The following is a 24,752-nucleotide window of genomic DNA, read 5'->3' as shown; positions in this document are numbered from 1 at the left end:
CCAAAGAATGTTGATTTGGTAGTATTTGGGAAATGCTTAAGAATGTCTTTCTTTTGAGTCGTTTGGACATTTATTTCTGACTTGTATCCATGCTAAGGCCAATAAGTCATTTGCCTGCAAGCTCTGTCTACAGGCAGTTCTAAAATTTCACAGTAGCATTTATGGAGCCCAGTTCTCAAAACTGTTGAGAAAGAACTCATTTCTACCCTGAGTTGAGGATATTAGTCTGAGTGCCCTTGGGGAGGGAATTCAGAAACATTCCTCACCATGCACTTGTTTTGGCTTCTTAATTAAGTACATCGTGGTTTAACCTCAGTGCTTAGTCCCTTGGGATAGCAGAGCCAGCAGTGTGGATGTTTGGGAACTCGTGCTTGCCTTCTAGGCTTCCTTTTCAGGAGTGTCTGCTTTTCTCTTTTTAAAGATGACATGGAAAATAGTTGCAGCTAGTGGTTTTGCGAAGGGAGGACAGTTCTGAGTTGGAGAAGCAGTCACATTATATTAACAAGGGATACCTCTTAAATCCCACTCGGAGTAGATGAGGGAGGGGGAGAGCTGCCTTCCTCCACGCTCGGGAAACATGTTCTCTGGCACAGAGGGAGGGAACACTGAAACACTGCGCTGGCTCTGTGGCTGAGGTAATTGCACTTGCCTTTCAACACAGCGGTCTATCCTGAGAGGGGAAGTGAGTGATGGGCAGTCTTTACCGTATCCTTACCTGCAGTGATTATGGGAGCGATGATGGGTGGTGGTAATGGAAACTTCACATTCCTGGCCAGGTTGAATATGGAAGATGGGAAACTGCTGTAAAAATACTATGGCTTGGATTTAGAAATCAGCACTGACCAGAAATCCTAAAGAGAGTTTCACAGGCAGTACCAGACGGTCATTTATCTGAAATGCTCATCTTTCACTGAGGAAGCATTTTCAGCACTGTGCCCCGGGACTAATAAGAGAGTGTAATTAATGATTCTGGTTGTAAGTCATCATGCCATCTGTCGAACTGCCCCTTGGCGACACATTAAGGGCTTTCTCTGATCTGTCAGACATTGATTATCATGAGCAGCTGTTGGGTTGAACGTGGCAAACTACCATAGAGGACAGAGTCTTCAAGAAGGAGATCGGACTGGTAGAGCTGGTTAACTCTTTGTTCTGTTCCCCTCCCAACGGTTGCACTTTCCTCTGAATACTTCTTGGGGAATCATTCAAGTTTGTGTAGGACCAGTGGCTTGCTGGATGCCACGAGGGTCATTAAGAGACAGAGCAGAGATTTCCGTGTGTCCCGTAGCTTTCCAGTCGCTTCGCTCTCCTCTGCGCATTCGCCGTGGAGTGGTGTTGGCATTCCACTGCTGGAGACGCAGAACAGGAAGCCCCACCACTGCGAAGTACAGAGTCTGAATTAAAAGTTCTTATCCCAAACCATGTCTCCCAGCCACAGGAGCAGAACCATTTATTGTAAAAATAGAGCTAAATTTTCTGCACTTATGACTAAGATGCAACATCAGATTTGAGAGATGACTTTAGTTCTCTCTTTATCCATGCTTGCTAAAAATGTGAACAGTTTGGTCCCCTGAATCTAAGATTGTTCTCTCACGTTCTATAATGGACTGGTCTTAATCCGTTAATCTCCTTATGGTGATGGTAAAACTTGATAAGTATGTGCTACTTGAATGATACATTCATACTATGAATTCCTCCAAAAGTCTCTTGGAGGCGGGTAGTACATAAGGTCTACCTATGTTTTTAACATTCATTTTTGTAACACAGCCAGTGCTTGCTTTAAAGCTGCCAAATCAGAATGCTAATTAAATCTTTTATCTTTTTAAATGATTTCATTGCCTTCAATGTGTGAAGACATAGAATTCTCACAGCTATTTGGAAATGTGATTATTTGCTTGGGGGTCTGTTTTCTCCCCAAAGTTTTAACACACTTAGGTTTGTTTATGTTTTCTTTTTTAAGCTTTCTCAGTGGCTCCCACACTTTGGGATGCAGGGAGTGTGATGATTCAGAGCCTAGGATGTGGGAAGGGGAGTTACGGAGACTGTGTTTCTGCCCTCAAGAAAATCATATTCTAGCATAAACAGCACAGGTGAACATAAAAGCAAACTGACCAATTGTACATGATGTGGATTAGGGAGGCAATTGGCAATTCTGATTGTGGTTTAAGGTAAGTCCAAACCTGTCAGACAATAAAGCCTTTCTGAAAAAGGAAATAACAGAAGAAGAGAAATATGTTCACAAATGGGGAGCAGCAAGACTGGTCCAAACAGGAACATGAAGAAAGGCAAAGAGACAAAAGACAGGGTGTGGGAAGGAAGTGCTGGAGACCACCAGTGGGGAATTAGGGTCTGTGCTCTGTACGGTGCTGTGTGTTCATTCAGGGACTCAACAAAAGCTGTGCTAGTCAATTGTGCAAAAATGAGCAAGATGCGCTTTCTTCCTCAAAGAGCTTACACTCTAGTAGGGAAGAAACAACAGCAAACAAGGAGTTAAAATAGAATATCGGTAATGTTCTAAGTAAGGGGACTATTCTAACATGTCAAAATTGAAATAGACAACAAAAATCAAAATGCTAATAATAACATATTCATTTGATAAGATGTTTATTTAAAATGTAAGGTAATTACCAAATGCCTGGGCAGTTTCTGAATATCATAATGCCTTTAGCAGGTCTTCCAAAGTTAACTTTTTGAGGAACCATCAGACTGTTTTCTACAGCAGCTGCAGCATTTTACGTTCCCACCAGCAATGTACACAGGTTCAGTTTCTCCACATCCTCATCAACATTTGTTACTTTTTATTCTAGCCAATCTAGTGGACGTGAAGTGGTCTCTCATTGTGGTCTTGGTTTACATTTCCCTAATTAATGATGTTGAGCATCTTTCCATGTACTTTTTGGCCATTTCTCTTTGGAGAAATGTCTGTTCATGTCCTTAATCCATGTTCGAATTGTTTGCTTTTTTGCTGAGTTGTAAGAGTTCTTTATATATTCTGGATACTGTACCCGTATCAGATATTTAATTTGCAGATATTTTCTACTCTTCTGTAAGTTTTCTTTTCATGTTCTTGATAATGTCCTTTGAAGCACAAAGTTTTTAATTTTTATGAATTCCAATTTGTGTTTTTTTTTCTTTGTTGCTTGTGCTTTTAGTGTCACATCTAAGAATCCATTTTTCCTATATTTTCTTTTAGGAGTTTTACAGTTTTAGCTCTTACATTTAGGTTCTTGATTCATTTTGAGTTTTTGTATATGGTGTAAAGTAGGGGACCATCTTCATTCCTTTGCGTGTAGGTATCCATTTGTCCCAGCACCATTGGTTGAAGAGACTATCCCCCAACTGAATGTTTGGCACCCTTGTCAAAAATCATTTGGCCATAGATGTATGGGTTTATTTCTGGAATTCTATTCTGGAACTCTTAATTCTGTGCCATTGATTTATATATCTATCTAATGCCAGTACCACACTGTTCCCATCACTGTGGTTTTGTAGTAAGTTTTAAAATTGGGACATAGGAGTCCTCAAAGTTTGTTCTTTTTCAATATTGTTTTGCTATTTAGGACCTATTATAATTCCATATGAATTTGAGAATCAGCTTTTTCATTTCTGCAAAAGGCCATTGCAATTTATTTCTGCTGCAGAATTTTAAAAAGCATCCCAGCGTGCCACCTACTGATGCATTTGACTTTATAAAGGCCCTGTCTAGATGCCATAGTATCAGGGACCACAGGTGGAGGTGGAGGGCAGTGGTATCACTTTTCGGTCGTTGGTGTTAACCCTCACTTCTAGAAGGTATGCATACGTACTTGTATGCGCTCAACAAAGTCACTGGGGCACAGTTATGACAGCCAGTTCTACAAAGTATGGCAACACATAGAGACCTGGTGGCTAGGTAAAGTCGTTAGGGTTATTGAGTTGGGTGGAAACTTGGAGATTGTGTAGTCTGACTTCTGAATTGGTGAAGAAATTCAAACCCATAGGAAGGAGTTAGCCACAGACCAGGAATAGAATCCAAGGCAGACATCTGGTATCTTCATCAGGTTTTTTGTTTTGATTTAGAAAAATTTGATTCTGCAACATCAGTAGCAGTAAACATCTTACACAGAAGAGTAGCCAAAGTTGAATCATTTAAATGATTCCCAAGAATCTTGTTTCAGAGAAATGACATTTTATATAAGAAGATAAAATGGTGGCATGAAAACATCTCAGTGTGGACTCCAAGGCCTTTCTAAGTGAAAGAACTCACTCTGCCCCTTAGGTTCTGAGTACCCTCCTTCCTGTACCTGTGTCCATGCTCTTGGTCTGATAGGAGGGGAGAAATTGGCTCCGTGCACTTAAAGCTGCTGCTGTTTCTTGCCAGCTTGGTACCGCCCCCTGGCTGTAATGAACCCTGAGGGAGCAGAGCCTTTGACTTCAGACAACACAGCTGGGAAGGGGGAAATGGTCCAGAATCCAGCATTGCCTTGTGACTCTTGTATTTCTGTTTGCATTGTAGTTATAAAACTTGAGAAATTCTTTGACTACAGCTGAGGGGGTTTCTAAACCAAACTGATGGCCGTCTGTTGTTCGTGGCATCGTCCCCCTCCTCCCTGCAGGATGCAGATGGTTAGAAACTTTTGTTTCAGTGATGGGGACAGGCAGGCAGTAGGTGGAGATAGCGAGCTCCTTTTTTGTCAGCTTTGGAGTAAATTCTCCCTCTTCCCCTTGATGCTCAAAGCCAGTATCTCATTGTCCATTACAGTAAGGACAGATGGGAACAGGTGGTCTAATCCTTATTTTAGGTAAGAACTAAGCTCAGGGTTTATAAGAGCAGTTCAGGGTCACAGAGGAAGTAAGTGAGGACCAGGGTCCAGATCTCCTGACTCCAGTGATCATCCACTGTGTTCCCATGGGAGCTGAGAGACCCTCCCTGGAGCTGGCCCCCTCTGCCCCCCAGTCCTCTTCGCTCTCTGCCCTTCCTTAGCATACAGCTCTCTCCTCCCTAGACTAGCAGTGCTATCAGCACCACAGGCAGTCAGAATAGTTGTCGAAACAGGTCAGCGTGCTGCCAAGTGATCTTGGGGACTTGCTCTCAGATCCTTTCCCACGTAGCAGGCTGTGGTGTGGTCCCAGCTTTGATATGGGAGCCTCTTTTTTTTTTCTCCCCCCCCCAGGTTTCCCTCCAATGTGTGAGTTGACGTGTGGAGTTCTGTAAGTGATTTGGAGTTTAGCGGCTGGATATTGGGTCCTTGGATTCCTTCAATTTATTTCAGTTGCTGCTCACTCTTATAGCTCAGGCCAGATTTACAGCTGGAGCTTTTATCTATCACAGGTTGTGTGAGTGTGTGTGTTTACTACAATGTGAAACTTACCGATAACTCCTTTTCACTTCAGGGGAAAAAAAACCACCGCATTATGATATACTTCATGTACTTGGTGACCTAAGAGCATGGTTTGCCAGTGTTTGAGACTTTACACTGAAAAAATGACATGGCCGGGTGCAATGGCTTATGGTTGTAATCCTAGCACTTTGAGAGGGTGAGGTGGAAGGATTGGCTGAGACCAGGAGTTCAAGACCAGCCTGGGCAACATAGCAAGACCCCCATCTCTACAAAAAAAAAAAAAAAAACTAGCCAAACATGATGGTGCACGCCTATAGTCCTAGCTGCTTGGAAGGCTGATCCAGGAAGATTGCTTGAGCCCAGGAGCTGGAGGTTGCAGTGAGCTGTGATTGCACCACTGCACTCCAGCCTGGTTGACACAGCGAGACCGTCTCTCAAAAAAAAAAAAAAAACAGAAAAAAGTGACATGATTTCAAAGCTCTTCCAGCAAGAATTTCGTACTTGTAGCCATTAGCATTGTTCTAATATCTAGCCCAACTTTTGTAGACAGTGTGAAGCCCTGCTTTCTGGAACAGCTCTACTGAGGTTCAGTTGGTGTATGTAGCACTAATTTTTCATATTTATAAAATACATGTACGTGTTAAGTCCAAACAGCATCTGAGCCCCTTGTCATTCCTTGCCTGCCAGAACATTCATTCTTACTCAGCTAATACTCAGTTCTTTATTTCTTTTTTTTCCTGATTATAAAAGTAATGCATCAGAAGAAACTTAGCAAATAAGTATACAGGAAAAAAAAATCATAATCTCATTACTCAGAGATAACTATTTTTAGTTTATAAACATTTTAAATGGTTGCTTGAATACTTGCGGTTGGATATTCAGTGATTGTTTTTATTGCACATTTATGTTTCTCTCTTACTTTTTCTTTTTAACTTGAGGCTAACTTCCAGTGTTTGGATTATTTCCCTCATGTAGAATTCTAGAAATGGTTCTGTGTGTATGTGCAGCTGTCTGCTTGTCTTTAAGTACACTGAAGTTTATATACATTTCACAGTCTTTGCCACCAGAATGCATTCCTGCTGTAGGAGTTGTTGCTCTTTTTCAGAACTTCTTAACCAGCCTAGGACTTCGTTGAACTTTATATAAACCTCAAGTTAAGGATTAGTCTTTGTTTCATGAAGGAGCAAACATTGAACAGTTTAATTAGACTAATGAAGCTCTCTTCTGGCTTTTAAATGATCTTGTTTACATTTGAGGCAGCTGTGGGAAAATAGCAGATACTTCTTATTATAACATTGACTTGAGTGAGCATAATTTTGAGAGCAGGGTTTAAATTACAGAAATTTGAGCTCTAGCATCTAGCTGCCTCTTTGAGTGGGTACGTGTTATTTTGAGCAAAGATCTATTTTGGTCTTTATGAATGTTCCTACTATTGTTAAGGTGGGCCTTCTACTCCCACTTCACGTTGGTATTTTGAAGAAAGTAAAATTGGATTGTGGCAAACTTTGTAATCTTGGAAGTTACATCTCTGACTTTGTTTTTCTCTCTATAAAATGTTGGGCTTGAAATGAGATCAGTCTTTTTCTGTGATTAGGGCAGAACCTTTGGTTATAATCTGGAGTCAAAATGAAAACAAAATCCATGAGCCCCCAAAGGTCTGGGCTGCTTCATGTGAAGAGGGTGGTACCAGCTGGCCGTCAGCGAGGCTTTGCAAGCTTCCTTTTGTTCTCTTCCTTACTCAGGTCCTTTATCTTTAAACATCTTTAGGAAGAGGTGCGGTCAACTCTCTTTGCTTAATTCTGTTGTTAGCTACTTTGAGAATTTCAAAGCCCAGTAACTTTGCAAATTTCAACTCAATAAAAATTTACCTGCAGCCTTCTGAGAATTCTTGGGGGTGGGACAGTGATTACAAATGGACACATACACTTTTTCTTCATGGTGTCAGGTATGGTGTATTAGGTCCTTTTCCAAGCCTTTTCCTTTTCCTTTTGCTCACAGTGTTTCTATTCTGTGAGGCATAAACTTACCGGGAGTTATTCCCATAGCGATACCATTTAAATACCATTCAGTGATGACAATCTGCTTCGCCTGTTCCAGGCTCCGTGTGGCCTTCTCCGTTAGGACCAGTGGTCCTGTCCTTATAGCCTTTTATCTTTCATGTGGCTTTTCATTTCTAAAATCACAGTTATCCCTCACCTGGGCTACAGGTTCTAACACCCTCACTATCCTGACGTTGTAAGCTTCTGCCTTTCCTTGTCACACAGGCCTTTAAGGCCAATTTATTTTCCTGTCTGCAGGAAGTCTTCAGTAGACTCACTGAAGGTGGCTTTCTCAGCATGTAGAAGGCTTTGCCTCTTCAGTATTTAAAAAAAATCATCCCATTCACTTGAGCGCACTCTCTGCACCACTGTCCGTTTGTAACCACTACCATGTCCTGTTTTCCCTTGCTGCCTCTTCTTAACTCCTTGCAGCTTGGTGTGCATGTCCACATTCCACTGAAGTGACCGTCTGCAGAACCCCCGCCCCCCAGTGGTCTAATCTCAAAAGCCAAAAGATACTGCTTGGTCTGTGTTTCTTGTTTCCCTTTCTCTTCCTCGCCCTCTCTTTAGCGTTTAGTACTGCTGTGTTTATTACCCCTTGTGTGTTTGCTTTCACGGGTTTCTGTGTACTGCCCTCTGCTTGTTCTAGCCTACTCTTTTGTCTCTAATAAGCTTTTCTCCATCCCTGTACTGAAAATGTTGACATTCCTTTACTAAACCTTTTTCTCAGTGTGGACCTTTTCCTTATCCAGCCTCAGTTACCGCGTGTGCGCGGATGGCCTGACCGGCTCCGTGGCCCAGGCCCCTTCCTTGCACTTCAGCCCCACGTATATTTCCACAGACCCCACAAACAGTGAGGCTGAAACCGATCATCGTCTCCCTTCTCCCCTTTGCTTTCCTTCTCTTTCCCCAGCTTGGAGAGTGGCGTGGCCATTCATCAAAATCAGATGCTAGGCCCCATCCCATGTTTCTCCTGATTTTTCCACCTCCCTGGTCTGTCACTTTGGCCTTTTGTTGCAGTCTCTCCCGCAGCTCCTCTGCTGCGCCTCTGCCAGATTGGCCTCCCATCCCCCGTCTTCCCCAGCTGAGTAGTCGCCAAACCAGTGTGGTTTTTGTCTCCTTAATGTTTCTTGAATCTGCCTCCTTCCTCTCTCTCTCTCTCCACTTCCACCACCCTAGTCCACGCTGTCATCGTCTCTCCCTGCACCCCTGCAGCAGCCTCGTTGCTGATCCATCTGCGTCTGTCCTTGCGCCCTGCAGTCCATCCTTCACATGGCAGCCCTGTGATGTGTTCTGAATACAGCTCTGAGCATGGCACGCCCCTGCTCAAACATCACAATGGCGTCTTATCACTCTTAGAATGTGGGCCCAAATCCTTGCCTGGCCCCCTTCTCGCAGTCCTGCCAACCTCATCAGGCATGCCTCTTGCTGTGTTCCATGGTGCTTTGTCCGCACTGGCCCTTTGTCTCAGGCTTCGCGTATGGTGTTCCCTCTGCCTGCCTGAAACGCTCCCCTCCCCCTTATCTCCCACTGGTTACCCTTTCCCAGCTCATTCCTGTTCCTCATTATATCTCTGGGCAAACAGCATTTCCTCGAGGAATTGTTTCCTCCCACCCATAAAGCCAAGCCACTGTCACAGTATGCTGTCCCAGCTCCCTGTCTGATTCCTTCAGCACACCGCGTGGTTTGTCACTCTGTTTGCAGATGATTTGATTATTTCCCTGACCGGACCCAAAGTCCTGTCTGTATTATCGCTGTCACGTGTTTGGCCCAGTGCTCTGATCTCAGGGTGGCAGGTGCAGGTGCAGCTCGTTCGTCTCTGGACGAGGTCAGAGTCTGTCTTTGATGGGGACTCCTTGCAGTTTGAGGATGTCCCCACAAAATCTGTGTTTACTCCCTAGACAAATTCCTTCTGCCTGGGCCTGTGGATTGATGGACTGATAAGACTGTGGTGCCACCTGGTTAAACAATTCTGTGACTTTTTTTCCCCAGTCTTAGACATAGACCTTTTAAAAGAAACAAGGTACCTCCTGGTCAACAGCCCTTTCGTTTTCTCAAGGCAGCTTCTAGTAAACATGCTAAATTTTAATGACATGCTCAAATGGTTGGTGGGAAGAAGGATTTTGTATCCCATTAATAATTCTTTTTCTTCAACTCTGCGTGTCTTTTCTCAGCATATATTAATAAGTCAAGAAGATTAAGTATTGCTCATAAAGTAACAGGACATGGGAGGGACGAGTGTTCTTTCCCCCTGAGATCTGTTAATCCACATGGAACAGTTTAGCAAGTGCCTGGTCTCACCCAAGCCTCACGACTCCCCCACGGCTTAGGCCTTGTTTTTGTTTCCATCTCACATGTACAGGAGCCCAGTGAGGTAAAGTCACACGTCATACCACGGGCACATGGAAGAGTAGGATTTGAACTTGGATTTTCTGACTTCCGCCACAGTCACCTCCTTCCAGCGGGAAGGATGCGATATACCTCAGCCTTTGGAGGAGCTAGGAAACATTCCCTTTTTTGTTTGCTAATGGAAAGGAATTGAAGTCTTTTCATTGCTTGTAGACAGAGCTGTCTCAAATGCATGCAGTGCAGTAACCTGCAGACCGCCTTGCCCTGAGCGACCTGCTAGCACTTAAAATGATAATAAACATTGCTTAAAATTATTTTGTATGAAAACTATCTTTTTCCTTTCTACCCTTTGTCAGCTGCCCTCCAGGAATGCTCGACTCTGCTAGTATTTGGCTCAAAAGGAGAAACCTTTGTCTCCACCTTTGATGTTTGTCTGCACATCAGTAATCTGGCTCTCTATTAACACGGACATTAAGGAAGCCAGGGTGTGGGGTCTTTGTTGCTTGTGCAAAGCTTATGTTTTTGACAGTTAATTTGAAAAAAACCCCAACTAATTAGAAATAGTTGATCTTATACTTTAATATTTTGGTTTTACTTGGTTTTATGTAATGAAGTTCCCATCATATAAATATAAGCATTTTTTAAGGACCCAGGTCCATTTGTTAATAAGTATTTTTTAAAAGCATTTTACAGACATCTGTTAAATTATAAATATTTAGCTTTATAATAATATTAAGATTTGAAAAATTGTCCTGTCCTAAATTGATTTTATTTTTGTTACTTTCATTTTTATTAGTTTAGCCACGTGTAAGACACTAACTTTTTATCCTCCCCTTGCATCTGCAAATCCCTGTCAGATTGGGCATTTTGCTGTGGCGGTGGAAGCTCCCTTATCACCTTTCTGTGTAGAGGATCCTCTGGGGAGAAAGCAGTACTCAGAAAATACTTTATGGTACGATTTCACATTTAAGATGCCCATTCCCATTTGACTTCTCTGGTGGATGGTTTGATTGCTCTGAGAACATTCCTCTAGTTGTGGCCACTTTGTCCTTTTTCCTTTGGGAAGAGACTTTGTGTGTGCCTATATTACTGGTTTTGGTAACGGAGCTGAGAGGCCCAGAACATTGAGATTGGAGCGACAGTTTGTCCTCTTCCTTGTATCTTCCCCAGCATCTTACTCAGCAGCTCCAGGCCTGCTGTGACACCCCAGAATGTATCATTTTGAAATGTCACAGCTGCCCCTAGGTCATATGGGATCTTGGAGCTGGCTGGGAGAGAGGTGCAGGTCAGGGATGGCTTTTTGTTCCCACGTGGATCTTTGGAAGAAAAATGAATTAAAAACAGCATTCTTATTTTCAATCCAAATATGTGTATATTGTGTTTTCCAAAAACATGAGTGAATGAAATTGTGGTTTACGCTGAGACTATGATTTCTAAATGTAGGTCCTGTGGCCTTAGTGGCGAGGGGTAGGCCTTCTGGCAGGATGAGGGGGCTGGGTGGTGTGTTTAATAATGTTGGGCGAGGGTCAGCTTTCCCCTTTGGCTTGGTTCTCTTCGGCCTTCATGCAATGAAGCAGTTCCTTGACTTAAAGTCAGTGTGGTGGATCACTTTTAAAACAGGGGACTTCATAAACTGCTTTGTGTACAATAACCCTTTATGACTCTTAATTAGGGGTAGCCAAGCAGTGGGTGGTTTTTATATACCGTATGTCCTATAGCACAACAGGGCAAGATAAAGGAAAACATGAGTGTTGATGCTGGGAATCGTATCTCATCAAGTCAAGCCCCTGCCCATAGTGTTATTTCTAACATATTTTTACTTATGTAAGTGTTTCCCATCAAGAAAGAAAATAGGTTTGACAATGTTTACATTTTGATCAGTATTTCTTACATGAGTTGCTAGAGGAAACACTTACAATTTTGTTTGTTTTGAAAATGAAATTCCTGTGGAAAGGTCATTGCAATGTCAGTCCTGTCATTTCTAGCCCTCTTATCCCAGAGCTCATCTGCAGCATGTCAGGTCTGGTTTACTGTGCTAACCAAAAAAGGCAAAGAATGTGTAAGTCCTGCTCCCTTCAGTGAACTGTCTTGGTGCTCCATGATGGTCTGAGTTCACAGTGTCAGCAGGATCTACAGGAAGCAGAGGGGTGTTAGAGACACATTTTCTCATGCAAGTTTGGGTATCTGTGAGACAAGATTCCAAAGCTTTGCCAGGAGCATAAATCCTAGGCATTATCTCAGAACTACACATTGGGCCTTACCCTCTACATTTTAAACATTTCTTGGCAGTCAAATAAGCCCAGGCAGTTTAAATAAACCCAGGCAGTTTATCGTAGGTGCCTGCCACCTCCTCCGTCTTCCTCCTTGAGGATCCTGAAATAGGGTAGCAGATCAGACATGACTCTTCCCTATTTCGTGGCTCCCCCCGGCCCCTCTGGGGTAAGACAGGGTTTGCTGCAATAGGTGTTTGCAGCTGAATGGAAGGTCCAACTCAGCCCCTCACTGATCAGTATAAATTATGCACGAGTGGGAAAGGAAAAGCAACAGGCCTGCTTGAGTTTGCCTTGTCTTCTCTTGCTTAAGATTGGTCATGAAGGAAAGGCAGTGTGTGCAGAGGAGAGTGCAGGAGAGAGCCGTGTGTACAGTGGTTGAGATCAGGCGAGTGGTAGGGAGTGGAGGCCAATGGGCAGGGTCGCCCTGCAGATACAAGCGGTGCAGGTCCTGGGTTCTCGAATTTCAGAACCAGGCAGGGTAGCATGAGTGTTAGATTAAAGGCTTGGTCCTGTATTACACACAAAAATAAGGTATTTTAAACAAGGAGCATCGACCACCGTGGCACATCATTTCTCTATCTGGTAGTACTTGGGGTACTGAAGAGCTTATGGGATGCAGCACCCACGAATGGGTCTCATCACACTGAAGTTGGTTTTAGTGGTATCCTGCAAAGAGGCCTGGATTTCTTCTGAGAGCAGCAGTTGCTGAGGGCACAGCTTGGAACTCTGTAGAGCTTTTGGACCACACTTCTGCAAGAAGGCAGGCTGGTAGGTTGAGACAAGAGATTCTTGGATTTTCTTGAGATCTGCTTCCTTTACCTGTCCAGAACCAAAGAGAATAACCTGGAAAGGCAGGGAGCATAGCCAGCGGGGAGAACTAGGAGGCAAGTGAAGGCTGGGTTGTATTTGGGGGGTAGTTTTGTTTGGATTTCACTTTTAATTTTTGTATTGGTCCATGGTAACATTTATAGATGACTTTATTGAGAAAACCTGAATCTCCTTTTTTTAAAAACAGGGAAGAGATAGGAGATCACATAGTACTACTGAATCTATTTAAGGGACTATAAAATCACTATAGCCTCAGTTTTATCTAATCAGAGCTTGCTGTGAATTAGAGCCTGCTCATCTCTCCTCAGGACATTAAGCTAAGTCATTTGTCCCAGTTAAGCAGGTACATGTTTTAATAGTTTTTAGGCAATCACTACCTGTATTTGGCTATTCAAAGTATATACCCAGATGCATGAATTTGAACCTCTTGGTCTATAGGTCTTTTTTTGTTCTTTTTACCAGCCTTGATGGTTTTTAAGCCTTTTCAGTGACAGTCCCACTTGTGCCCATTCTCCAGTGATGCCTTCCTCCTAGGCCCATGTGCCTGCTCTTAAAATAGATGTCCCTTTGAGAAGAGTCACCCAGTGGCATGAGGAGGTATGGCCAGGATCCATCCACTTCAGAGTGGCCTGAATAGAGAGCTTTCATGTAGAACACATTTCCTTTTATTTAAATGAGCTTCTTTGGTTATGTCTAGAGCAGAATATCAGCCTAAGCATGATGGGATTGCAACCCCCCCTCCCCGTACCTCCTTCCAAAGAGGAACAACTGAGTTTTTTTTTAATTGACTAGGATAAAGTTATTTGAAGTTAAAGTGGCATCTAATCCAATCAACTGCCTTCCCTTTTAACCTCAGTGAACTTGCCAAGTTAGTCTGACGATTATCCAAGAGTGAGGAGCCTTGAGTTCTGATCCCGGCTCAGCTCACTAGAGACTCAGTGGTTTTCAGACTGTTCTTAAGGGACTTGTTCAACCCTGAAGTGCTCCACGGTTGCCAAAGATGGGTGGCTGGGAGTCAAGGTGTCTTTTAATTGTCAGCTTCGATCAGAGAATTTGGGCAGGGAGTAGCTATTCTGTAACCATTTTACCCTTTTTGTACCCAGCATTCAGGAGAATTTTATTAAATGAATCCTTGTCCAGAAATAAAGACTTGGCCTTCATGCTTTATATTAATTTCCTTTGGAGTATATACAGCCAAAAAAGAAAACTGTTAGGGAGGAAGAGGGGTTCAGATCCTCAGATTTGAAAATAGTTTTCAGTTTCAAGAATGTGAAAGGATGGCCAGGCGCGGTGGCTCACGCCTGTAATCCTAGCACTCTGGGAGGCCGAGGCGGGCGGATTGTTTGAGCTCAGGAGTTCGAGACCAGCCTAAGAGTGAGACCCTATCTCTACTAAAATTAGAAAGAAATTAATCAGACAACTAAAAATATATAGAAAAAATTAGCTAGGCATGGTGGCACATGCCTGTAGTCCCAGCTACTCGGGAGGCTGAGGCAGGAGGATCGCTTGAGCCCAGGAGTTTGAGGTTGCTGTGAGCTACGCTGACGCCACGGCACTCTAGCCCGGGCAAAAAAGACTGAGACTCTGTCTCAAAAAAAAAAGAATGTGAAAGGTGACAGTTGACCAAAGTCGAGGTCTCAGGAAGATTACCTGATGTGGTGTACTTGTGCCTACTGTCATGTTTCATACACTGTTAATGCATTCAGCATATGTGCCGTTTGCTGCACACTGCGGGGCCTGGTGCATGCTGGGTGAAGCAGATGAGCCTGATCCTGGTCTCCAGGATCTTACTAGCCAAGTGGGAGAGTCATCGTTAATTTACATAAGTTGTTTAATTTTAGTTGTGGTAAGTTTACAAAGGAAAGAAACGGGGTGTTAGGCGAGCTTAATTTCTACCCGTCTCTGTTCAGTGGCCTGTGTGAGACGCTCTCATTTCAGGTGGGAGACGCATCGCCTTCAGTAATGTGAAGGGGCTGTGCCCTATTCCCGCCTCCCATTCCTTGCTTGGACTTTTGTCTTCACAACTTGAACTAAGTATTCTTCATTTGACCTATTTCCTGCCTTATCATTCTTCTCAACAATTCTTAAGCTTTTACCTTTAAATCCTCTGTCTCTCCAAGTGTGCATAGGTATCTGGCATCAAGGAATTTAGAACCTGAGGAACAGTCTCATGGTCCAGTTGCCTCAATTTCAGATAAGGAATGCAGGGAACACATCCGTGGTCACACAAAAAGGCAGAGGCAGGACCAGCACTAAGCCCAGTTCTTCGAGTCTCAGCACAGCGCTTTCTGTCACATTCCTGCAGGAGAGGCTTTCCTCAGCAAGAGCCCAGCCTCCGGGACCTCCTTATCCTTGCAGAAACACCTAGAAGAAAAAAGATAAGCCCAGGGGGGCTATCAGCTGCAGACCTCACAGGCCCAACCTCACATGGCTCAAGGGTGGTTTTCTGTACAGATTTACCAAGAATACGTTTTTCTGGGAGCTGAGGAAAGGAAAAAATATGCCCCATTCTTGTCCTCAGGGGACTCATATTCTAGAGGAATGTAGAAATCTCACATGTGTGGAGAGAGAGCATAGAGCCACCTCCTAGGGGCTCAGGCACACGCCTGTGCACGGGAGAGCCCTGGAGCAGGGGGAGCTGGGAAACAGTCTCCTGGGTGAGGAGGAAGTGTTTTCCTGGAGAGGTGGAGCTCCACGGGTAGGCAGGGCTTTGCTGGGGCCAGGAGAAGAAAGAGACCCCTCCAGGCTTGAAGGGAGTCCCGAGCAAATTGCTCACACAGGCAAAGGGAGTTAGGAAGTTGTGAGAAATACATCTGGGCAGGGGCTGTCTTTAGAAGGCCTTGAGCTCTGAGCACTCACAGAGCTAGTGGGGTGCCGTGCTTCACTTTTTCAGAGGAGTGGCTTGATGGAAGCTGGGCTTTTGGAAGATAAGTCCAGTGGCATGTTTACAGGACCCTTAGGCCAGAGACTGCTAGAAGGCCTCATTAGGGACTTACTGTGTCACTCAGGTAGAAATGAAGTGGTCCTGATCACAGATAGCAGCAGTGGTTTATTTTGAGCTTCTGTAGTGCTCGTTTGCAAAAATGAGAAATCTGGGTTTATCTCTAAGTGTTAACGTAGAAATTACAGCTTTACGGTGATTTTTCTAACTATGTCTAGATGGAATCTCCAACGAATTGTAAAGACTGAGTGTCTGCATTTTATTTTATAAGGCATTTTGAAACTTTTGAGAACAAATTAAAAGAGAATGCAAATATTAAATATCACTTCTTTTTACTTTCAGATCTCAAGTACTAGGTTGAATACCTTTTAATTTGCTGTTGATGGTATTGCACTCGGCTTTTCTTTTTTGATATAATGTTTTACCATTGGAGGGTTGGATAACGTTTTACGTTTGGAGAGTTGGAAAACCCTCCAGAGTTTGTGATGTAGCTGAACAAGGTGGGTGGTCCGCTGGGGACAAAGAAGAGCAAGAGGGTGAGAGTGGCTGCACGGCTCGGAAGCGTGCTCGTCAGCACGCAGAGACTCACCTGCGTTGTCATCTCTTTGTCTCCTTAGGAATATAAACAGAAGCTTGCACGAGTAACCCAGGTGCGCAAGGAACTAAAGTCCCATATTCAGAGCTTGCCAGACCTCTCGCTGCTGCCTAATGTCACAGGGGGCTTGGCCCCCCTGCCCTCTGCTGGTGACCTGTTTTCAACTGACTAAGATGAGTGTCGTGCCCCAGATTTCCATCTGTACCAGCAGAAAGAAGAAGGCAAGTCGTGGTTGGGAATGACCTTCTAGTCCTTGGTTCTATCCCTTCTTCCACCCACCCCCAGCCTCAAGAAAGAACCAGAGACTCTGATTCTCCTCTCCGGCCTTTCATCTTGAGCACAGTTCAGAACAGTGGCGAGTGGAATCCGGTTTAGATTCGTATTTGCAAAGAATACAAACTCTTTCTCCCACTTCATGTTCCCACGCCCCAGCTGGTTTTCCATTCTTATATCACTCTTTACACCTAAGAAGTTATGAAAATCATGTATACTTCTGGAAGCTTTTAAAAGACTCTTGTCCCTCATGACAGCATTTTGTCATGAAAGTAGCACCTCCTTTTTGAGCTGGGCTTGTTCAAGTTCGATATGGGCTTCCACTGAGGGACTCGCTCTGGAGACATTGGCTTTCCCAGCTGCCATCTGCCCCAGAAGGTTGGAGGCACAGCTGTGGAGCAGCTTTGCCATAAAGAGTTTGCCAAATCTCTTTACGGTAAGAAGCCCTTACCGTTACTCCTACTAGCCATGTGTATTCAAAGGTCAGGTGCGTCTGTTTTGTAGAGTCTAGCAATAAGATTCAAAGCTCGTCTGGGACGTAAAGGCACAGTTCAGAGACAGAATAGCAGGGATCACGGGCATGAATCAGAAATCAGTCATTTGCTTCAAGTTCGTATATACAACCTTTCCAAGCTGCTCTTCTCAAGGGCCCCTCCCACTGTCATAGAGCAGATTCCTAAGAATAGGATGCCGTGGCCCCTGGGGGTTGCGAAGGCAGTTGTTAGGGGTGGCACTGGTGGGCCCCAAAAGATAAAGGCCCCACACACAGGCGTGCTACATCTGGGCTCTGCATGGATGTTGCTTTGACTCTCTTTTCTGGGAGTGGGGCACACACTAACATTTAATCCACTGTGTGGGTGCGTGTCTATGGTATGGTGACTAAACCTGAACATCTCCTCTGCAAATAGGACGCTGAGCGTGTCCGTCAGGTCACGCCACTGCACAGGTCCTCGTTCCCACACGAAGAGGAGTATTTGCATCAGATGTTACTAAATAGCTCATCTTGGGCAGGAGAAGGGGGAAGTCGGGGATATTAATTGGGGATTTTAATTCCATTATCATGCCAGCTGACATTATGACTTTATAATGTAGAGAGAATTTTTACCTTGCTTATAATAAAAGATCGGCCTGCTAATATAAATCATTCTAATGTGGCAGGCTTGTTTTTGACATTGGAAAGGGCAGAAAACAATTTGCCCAATAGTATAATAGGAACGACAGCCCAGAGGCTGAAATCCAAAAGCTATAAAAAGGAATTCAGTGGAGGGGGCGTCAGAATCTCCATTAATTTGAATTGCTGTTTCCAGGATCACCAAAAATCTCCTGTAATTTTACATGTTAAACATGTTAAAACATAATCTATGTTTTATAAAGTATAACAGGCTTTCCTTCAAGAAGCTGCCCTGCCCATCATGACATGAGAACAATGAAAAGTCAGGGCAGGTATTCAGTTGAACTCTGTGTAGAGCCTAGTAGTGTTTAAGCTGTGTTTCAGGTTTGGATACAGACTGTGTGTTGTTCACTTATGACACTGCCTGTTGTTCTTTCACTGTTAAATTAATGAATCTATGAGGTTTTTCTTCCAGAGGCCACAGGTGTCATTACTAAAATTGCAAGGTAAATTTTAATCTTTGCTGCTTCTGCACATACGCCCCCTCCCCCGTATGGTGTGCTGCTTTGGTCCTGCATATATGAACTTGTTTCTGAACAGACCCATCTGGGACACTCTTTGCTTTCCCCGAGGAAGCAAGATTTTACCAGCCACAAACCAGACAAAAGGGTATAGTAGAAATTTGCCCTAATCAGCTCGATGAAAGTATCTGTTTTACCCAACCAAGTCTTTGACCAGCAACCGGTGCATAATTATTACAGCAAGAGCAAGAAGTGAAACGGTAGCAATTATGTAAATGAATGTGTTGGCCTCTTAACACCTGTTACTAGTGGACTTCCTGTGAGGAAGTTAGTTTTGTTTTAATGAATGCTTTTGTTTTTTAAATCTTAATTCTTCCTACATCCTCCCAGAGTGTGCTTACTTCATTTGTTTAATTTAAATGACCCTTTCTCCTTGTATGTATAAGGTGATCTAGCAGGGTGGGGTGGGTGGTTTTTGTTTTTGTGTTTTTTCTTCTTAGGGCATCTGTAGGCCTCAAAGGACCTTTCCTTTAGGTCATATTCCTCAGAAAGTCTTTGATCTTGCTTTGTTTTTGTTTTGTTTTTCTTAAAGAATATTTTTAAAGCTTAAATTTGTATATTAATTTAGGACTTTATTTAGAAGTATAGGCTGTCGTTGGTGGCAGCAGTATATTCTGAAATGTCTCATAGATATATATTTTTGAATAAAGATGGTGTTGTTGAACAACAATCGTGTGATTTTTTTTTTTTTTTAACCTACCCTGTTACAGAAAACGCAGTGCTGTCTCTGTAAGCAATGGGTGATTAGTAATCACCAATAGAGAATGTGCTGTCTGCACAGATTCTTGTCCCTTAGGAGTTTTTGTGACTGTTAGTGGCACATAAATACTCAGCACTTACATAGTATTTTCTGGTTCTTTCCAAGGGCTCAATTAGCTGTAATTAGCCAATCCACACAGTACCCAGGGGAGGCGCCACCATAGTTTTATCCTCATTGTACGGAAGTGGGAACTGATGGAGAGAGGTTAAGTGACTCTTCCTCGGTACCACACAGCCAATCTCTGGCAGATTAAAACTTGGAGGCTCTTTGATTTTAGCGTTTTTGTTCACACCACTAGGCCTCCTGAGAGCTATTTGATTTTAGCAATACAGTGAAAGCCACTCTAAACATTAAAAAGAAGAAAAATGTGAGATAATTGCAAACCCAAATGGTGTGTCTTTAAAAAACATTTCCATGGGTTTCCTTTCTCCTTTTCACTTGTGTGTTCAATGAAACCATATTGACTGGATAATACTGGAAAATTGTTTGAAACAGGTCCTTTTGAAGCAATTGGTATGTTTGAAGAAGGATCGTTTTAACCTTTCCCCTGTAAGGGCAGCCTTTGCTAGAAGAAGTGGAGTTACCCCTCTATTTCTTGATGCAAAAAGTCTTGCGGTAGCTGTGGTCCATCAAGACTAACTGCAACTCAAATCAAGTCCAGTATTAGGAAAGTTGAGACTATACATTACTCAAGTTCCATTTTGAAATATAACGGTTGAATGTAATATGTGAATCTCGGGAGAGAAGATCTCCTTCTGTGTCCCCAGGTTTCATGGCCTAGTTAATTTCTTCACTCCTACCTATAAATAGTAAGTCCATTATTCTTCTGGTTTAATTAGCACTTCAGGCTACAAAATGACTCTGAGGTCCTCAGAGCCGAAGATGGAGCTACCCAAGAGTTCATGAATCTGTCAAAATGCTTAACCTTTGTGATTAGAGCCGTTAACTCTCTGTGTGACCTTCCTGGACAAGGTATTTTCCTCTCTGGGCCTCAGTTTTCTTATCTTTGAAATGTGGTATTAGATTAAATTATTTCTAGGCTCACTGTCAGCCCTCAAAGCTTATTATTATTGTGTGGCATCACAGAATGCAGGACTGAAGTCTTTGAGAGCTCTGGATGGCATATCCTGGGCTCCCACTCACATTTGTTAGGTAAATGAGTAGTATCACCATCGTGCTATAGACACTTCCAGGAAACCCTGCAGATCGTACGTGATCTGTAAGGATCAGGTCGCAGAAGACAGTGCCAAGACTAGAAAGATGGGGGTAAACACAGCAGTTCACTAGGCACACGCAATCTGCATTTGGCTTACTCGAGATCTTTAAGAAAAAGCCATTTTCTAGGATGGTTTTGCTCTCTTACTTCCTCCTAGAATAATTCATCTTGCTAAAGCTCATTTCTCGCCACCACCTCTGTGGGAATTTCCAGTTAAAAATCATGCTTCCACTCTGAGGCACAGATTCAATTAAGAACCCATTATTCTCCCGTACAGTAGGTTGAGATTCATACAGCTTTATGTAGTGTTGAAAGCCGAGTTTGTTCAATATTTTAGACTCTGAAGTAGTTATTTTGCATTAAAAATTCATTTCTATGACTGGCTTGATAAATATTAAAATTAGCATGAATCCATTTACCCAATATTTTTTGTGAATAAGAGGCAGCTGTGGCAAGTGATAACCTTTATCTTCTGATCTCTTCTCGCTGTGATGACCTTGGACAAGTCACTCAGGCTTTCAGGACCTCAGCTGCTGCTTAAAGGAGATGAGTGGGTTGGCTAACCTCTGAAGTCCTTTCCAGACCCAAAGTTCTATGACTAGGCTTTCATAGTATTTCTTCCTACGGAGGATCTTCTTAATAAACTGAATACTTGCATAATGTACTCCATGGCTTTTTATTTTTAATTAAAATTTTTTTTTTTATTTTTTAGCCAAATTTAGCAGTGGGGGTTGTATACCAACTTTAGTGACACTAATGTTAATAAGTTCAGATCACCCACTACCATCGGACCAGCCATTCATGGCTTTTTAAATACCAACTGTCTGTATGAATTTTGAGTTAGGAAATAAATCAAAGTAGTTAACAAACATACTTATTAGTAACTTTAAGTGAGGCCAGGTGCAGTGGCTCACGCCTGTAATCCTAGCATTCTGGGAGGCAGAGGTGGGAGGATTGCTTAAGGTCAGGAGTTCAAGACCAGCCTGAGCAAGAGCAAGACCCCATCTCTACTAAAAATATAAAAAAATTAGCCAGGCGTGGTGGCACGTGCCTGTAGTCCCAAGCTGCTCCGAAGGCTGAGGCAAGAGGATCGCTTGAGCCCAGGAGTTTGAGGTTGCTGTGAGCTAGCCCAGGTGACAGAGTGAGGCTCTGTCTTAAATAAATAAATAAATAAATAAATAATAAAAATATTTGTAAGAAGGGGCTAGTGCTATGTCTTATGCTAATTAGAGGCTCAGTGGTGTCTGTTACTATGTCAGATAATGATGCAGGTGTTTACATACACGTGTGACCAGAGGTTAAAGTAGATGTTCGTTGGGAGGCAGTAGTGATAGATAGCACATGCCTATATCATATGCAGTATTTACAATGATGGTCAGAAATCTAAAACCCTCAAACCTCCTCACCCACGTTGAGGGTATAAAAAGGGTCAAGAGTTAGTTGAAGGAAGATGCTTTTGGTGAGAATTCCTTTGAAAAGAGCTGTTGGTGTGTTTGGAGTCTTCCTAGGAGGAGCGGTGAGTTCCACTTACCCCTTAACCTCAAGGCTAAGGAAAAGGGGCTCCAGGGAGCTAAATGGTGTCTCCTGTAGGGAGGCAATCTGGTGGACAGGCAGACCTCTGCCTCGAAGGATCTAAAGGGAGCTGCCAGGGGCTGGCTAAGCGCTTGAAGATGGAGCAAGGGAGAGGTGGCCGAGCTGGGTGCAGCCCCCACTGTTTGTCAGAGCAAAGGATGCATGCAAAAGAACTGGCCTGCATCCCGGGGTGATCTCAGAGCCTGTGCGAGAGGGGAGGGGTTTCCTCAGGGAGGTGAACTTCAGACTCACAGAACTGAAGAAGGAGCAGAGAGCAAAGAGCCAGGGATAAAGCATCATCCCCAGGGAGGGACGCCTGGTGATGGGGCCTGAGAATAGGGTGACTGGGGGAAGGGAGAGGATGAATCACTCCGAGGAGTGTCTGAGGAGCCAGTGGGAGAAGGAGGCTGTTAAACCTTTGCTCAGCCTGTGCCCAGTCACCACCACCACGCCTCAAGTTAGATCTGGCTCTTGCTTTGCCTTCTTTCTTTCCTTCATTCCCACTGCTCTATCCCTGGAAGGGTCAGAAACCTTATTAGTTAAACAAGGGAGGCCTCCCTTCCTCCATGCTGGCTTCCCACCTGTAGCAGGCTCAGAGAAGTCAACTTCCCACGATAAGCCATTTGGATTATAACATGGGAGTGGGCATTTAAATTTATGAATCAAGACTGTTTGCACCTTAAGTGTGACTACAGGAATCTGTTTTTAATTAAATAGGAATGACTAGAGAAGTTGTGGAGACCTCAGTTTTCTTCTAGAGTTAGAGGATACAGTACACTAGCCCCACAAATTGGATTTCAAGGGACGCTAGGAAACAAAGTTGCTTTGTAATTGCAGTCACACAAATCTGCTTGTGTATTGTAATGGTTTTATGATTTATTTTAGGACTTTAATTATTGGTTCATCTTTCCATTTTTGTTATAATACTTAAAAATTTCATTTCTATAACCTCAATTTGTTTATTTGTGAATTCGTGAATGATCCTTCTGTGTATATGTGAACGCATTTTTCAAAATTGTGGTACAATATGCATAATATAAATTTACCATTTTAAAGTGTACAATTCAGTGGTATTTAGTTCATTTACAATATTGCGCAACATCGCCACTATCCAGTTCCAGAACATTTCATTCCCCCAACAGGAAACCCAATATACATTGAGCAGTCACTCCCATTATCCCTTTCTTTCAACAATACTAATCTGCTTTCTGTCTCTGAAATTGCCTATTCTGGTTATTTAATATAAATGGAATCACACAGTATATGACCTTTGTGTCTGCCTTCTTTCACTTAGCATAATGTTTTAAGGTTGGTTCATCCATGTTGTAACATGTATCAGAATTTTATTCCTTGTTATGGTTGAATAATATTCTATTGTATGGATATGCCACATCTTATTTATCAGTCAGTCAATGTATATTTGGGTTGTTTCTACAAGGAGAGAAAAGAGGGAAAGACAGAAAACGTGTTTCAAGAAATAATGGCCATTCCCCAAATTTGATGAAAATTATAAAGCCATAGATTCGGGAAGCTCAGTAAACCTCAGAAAGAATAAACATGAGGAAACTACACACACTAAGACACATCATAGTCAAATTGCTGAGCCACTGATAATGAGTAAAAAGAAGCATTATGCACAGAGGAACAAAGATAGGAATGACATCAGACTTCTTGTCAGAAATTATGTAAGCCAGAAAAGAATAGCATGGCATCCTTGAAGTGCTGCTGAAGGGGGGAAAAAAGTCAATCTAGAATTCTGTATTTAGCAAAAATTTCTTTCAAAAATGAAGGTGAAATAGATTTCTTCACAGCAACAAAAGCTGAAAGAATTCATCACCACCAAATCTGAACAGTAAGAAATACTAAAGGAAGTTTTTCAGACAGAAGAAAAATGATTCAAGATGGAAATCAAGGTGGATCTACACAAAGAAATGAAAAGCACTGATAATGAAAATTACATGGAGAAGTATACAATTTTTTTCTGATTTAAATCTCTTTAAAAGATAATTGTTTAAACAAAAATAATAACAATGCATTTGGGGTTTACAATATACAAAAAAATGCAATGTATGACAATAATAGCATAAAGGTAAGAAGGGCAGAAATAGAAGTATACCAGTAAGGTTCTTATGGTATTTGTGAAGTGTTGTAATGTCACTGGAAGGTAGAATGTGATAAAGAGTACCTAAAAAGTCTAAAGCAATCTAAAACACACACACACACACACACACACACACACACACACACACACACACACAAACACAAAGAATTGTAGGTAATAAGCCAGCAAAGAAGATGCAATGAAATTTTAAAAATTATTCAATTATCCAGTGGATGACAGAAAAAAATGAGCAAAGATGAGACAAATAGAGATATCAAGATGATAGACTAAACCCTGATCATATCAGTAATCACATTAAATGTAAATGGTCTAAACATCTCACTTAAAGGCAGAGATAGATTGAATTTTTTTTTAAAAAAAGCAAGACCTAAACATATGCTGCCTATAAGAAACAAACTTTAAATGTAGACACAAATGGTTTAAAGGTAAAAGGATGAAAAAATATATATCTTGCTTACACTACACAAAAGAAAGCTGGATAATAATATTAGGCAAACTAGATTTCAGGGGAAAGAATATTACCAGGGATAAAGAAGGTCATTTCGTAATGATAAAAGGGGTCAATTAATCATGAAGACATAATAATCTTAAACATTTATGCATTTAATAACAGCATTAAAATACGTAATTCAAAAACTGATAGAAAAATAGACAAATACGCACTGTAAAGAAAATAGACAAATACACAATTATGGTGGAGATTTCAATACCTCTTTCTCAATAGTTGGTAAAATAATGCTATAGACTGAATGTTTGTGATCCCCCCTCCAAAGT

General features: G+C 42.5%; 1 protein-coding gene across 1 annotated transcript in view; it reads left to right on the top strand.

Annotated features, from left to right (window-relative positions):
- RPRD1B (regulation of nuclear pre-mRNA domain containing 1B) overlaps positions 1–18,975 on the top strand; it is a 53,979-nt gene extending 35,004 nt beyond the window's left edge. Inside the window, exon 7 of the mRNA XM_012662813.1 lies at positions 16,366–18,975. Within this exon, the coding sequence (XP_012518267.1) occupies positions 16,366–16,515 (150 nt within the window). The 3' untranslated portion in view covers positions 16,516–18,975. The remainder of the gene's footprint in view (positions 1–16,365) is intronic.
- The last annotated feature ends 5,777 nt before the right edge of the window (positions 18,976–24,752 follow it).

This window comes from Propithecus coquereli, unplaced genomic scaffold (genome assembly GCF_000956105.1).
Source record: "Propithecus coquereli isolate 6110/MARCELLA unplaced genomic scaffold, Pcoq_1.0 Scaffold780, whole genome shotgun sequence".
NCBI classification, from domain to species: domain Eukaryota; kingdom Metazoa; phylum Chordata; class Mammalia; order Primates; family Indriidae; genus Propithecus; species Propithecus coquereli.
This window is presented reverse-complemented; position numbering and strand designations above follow the sequence as displayed.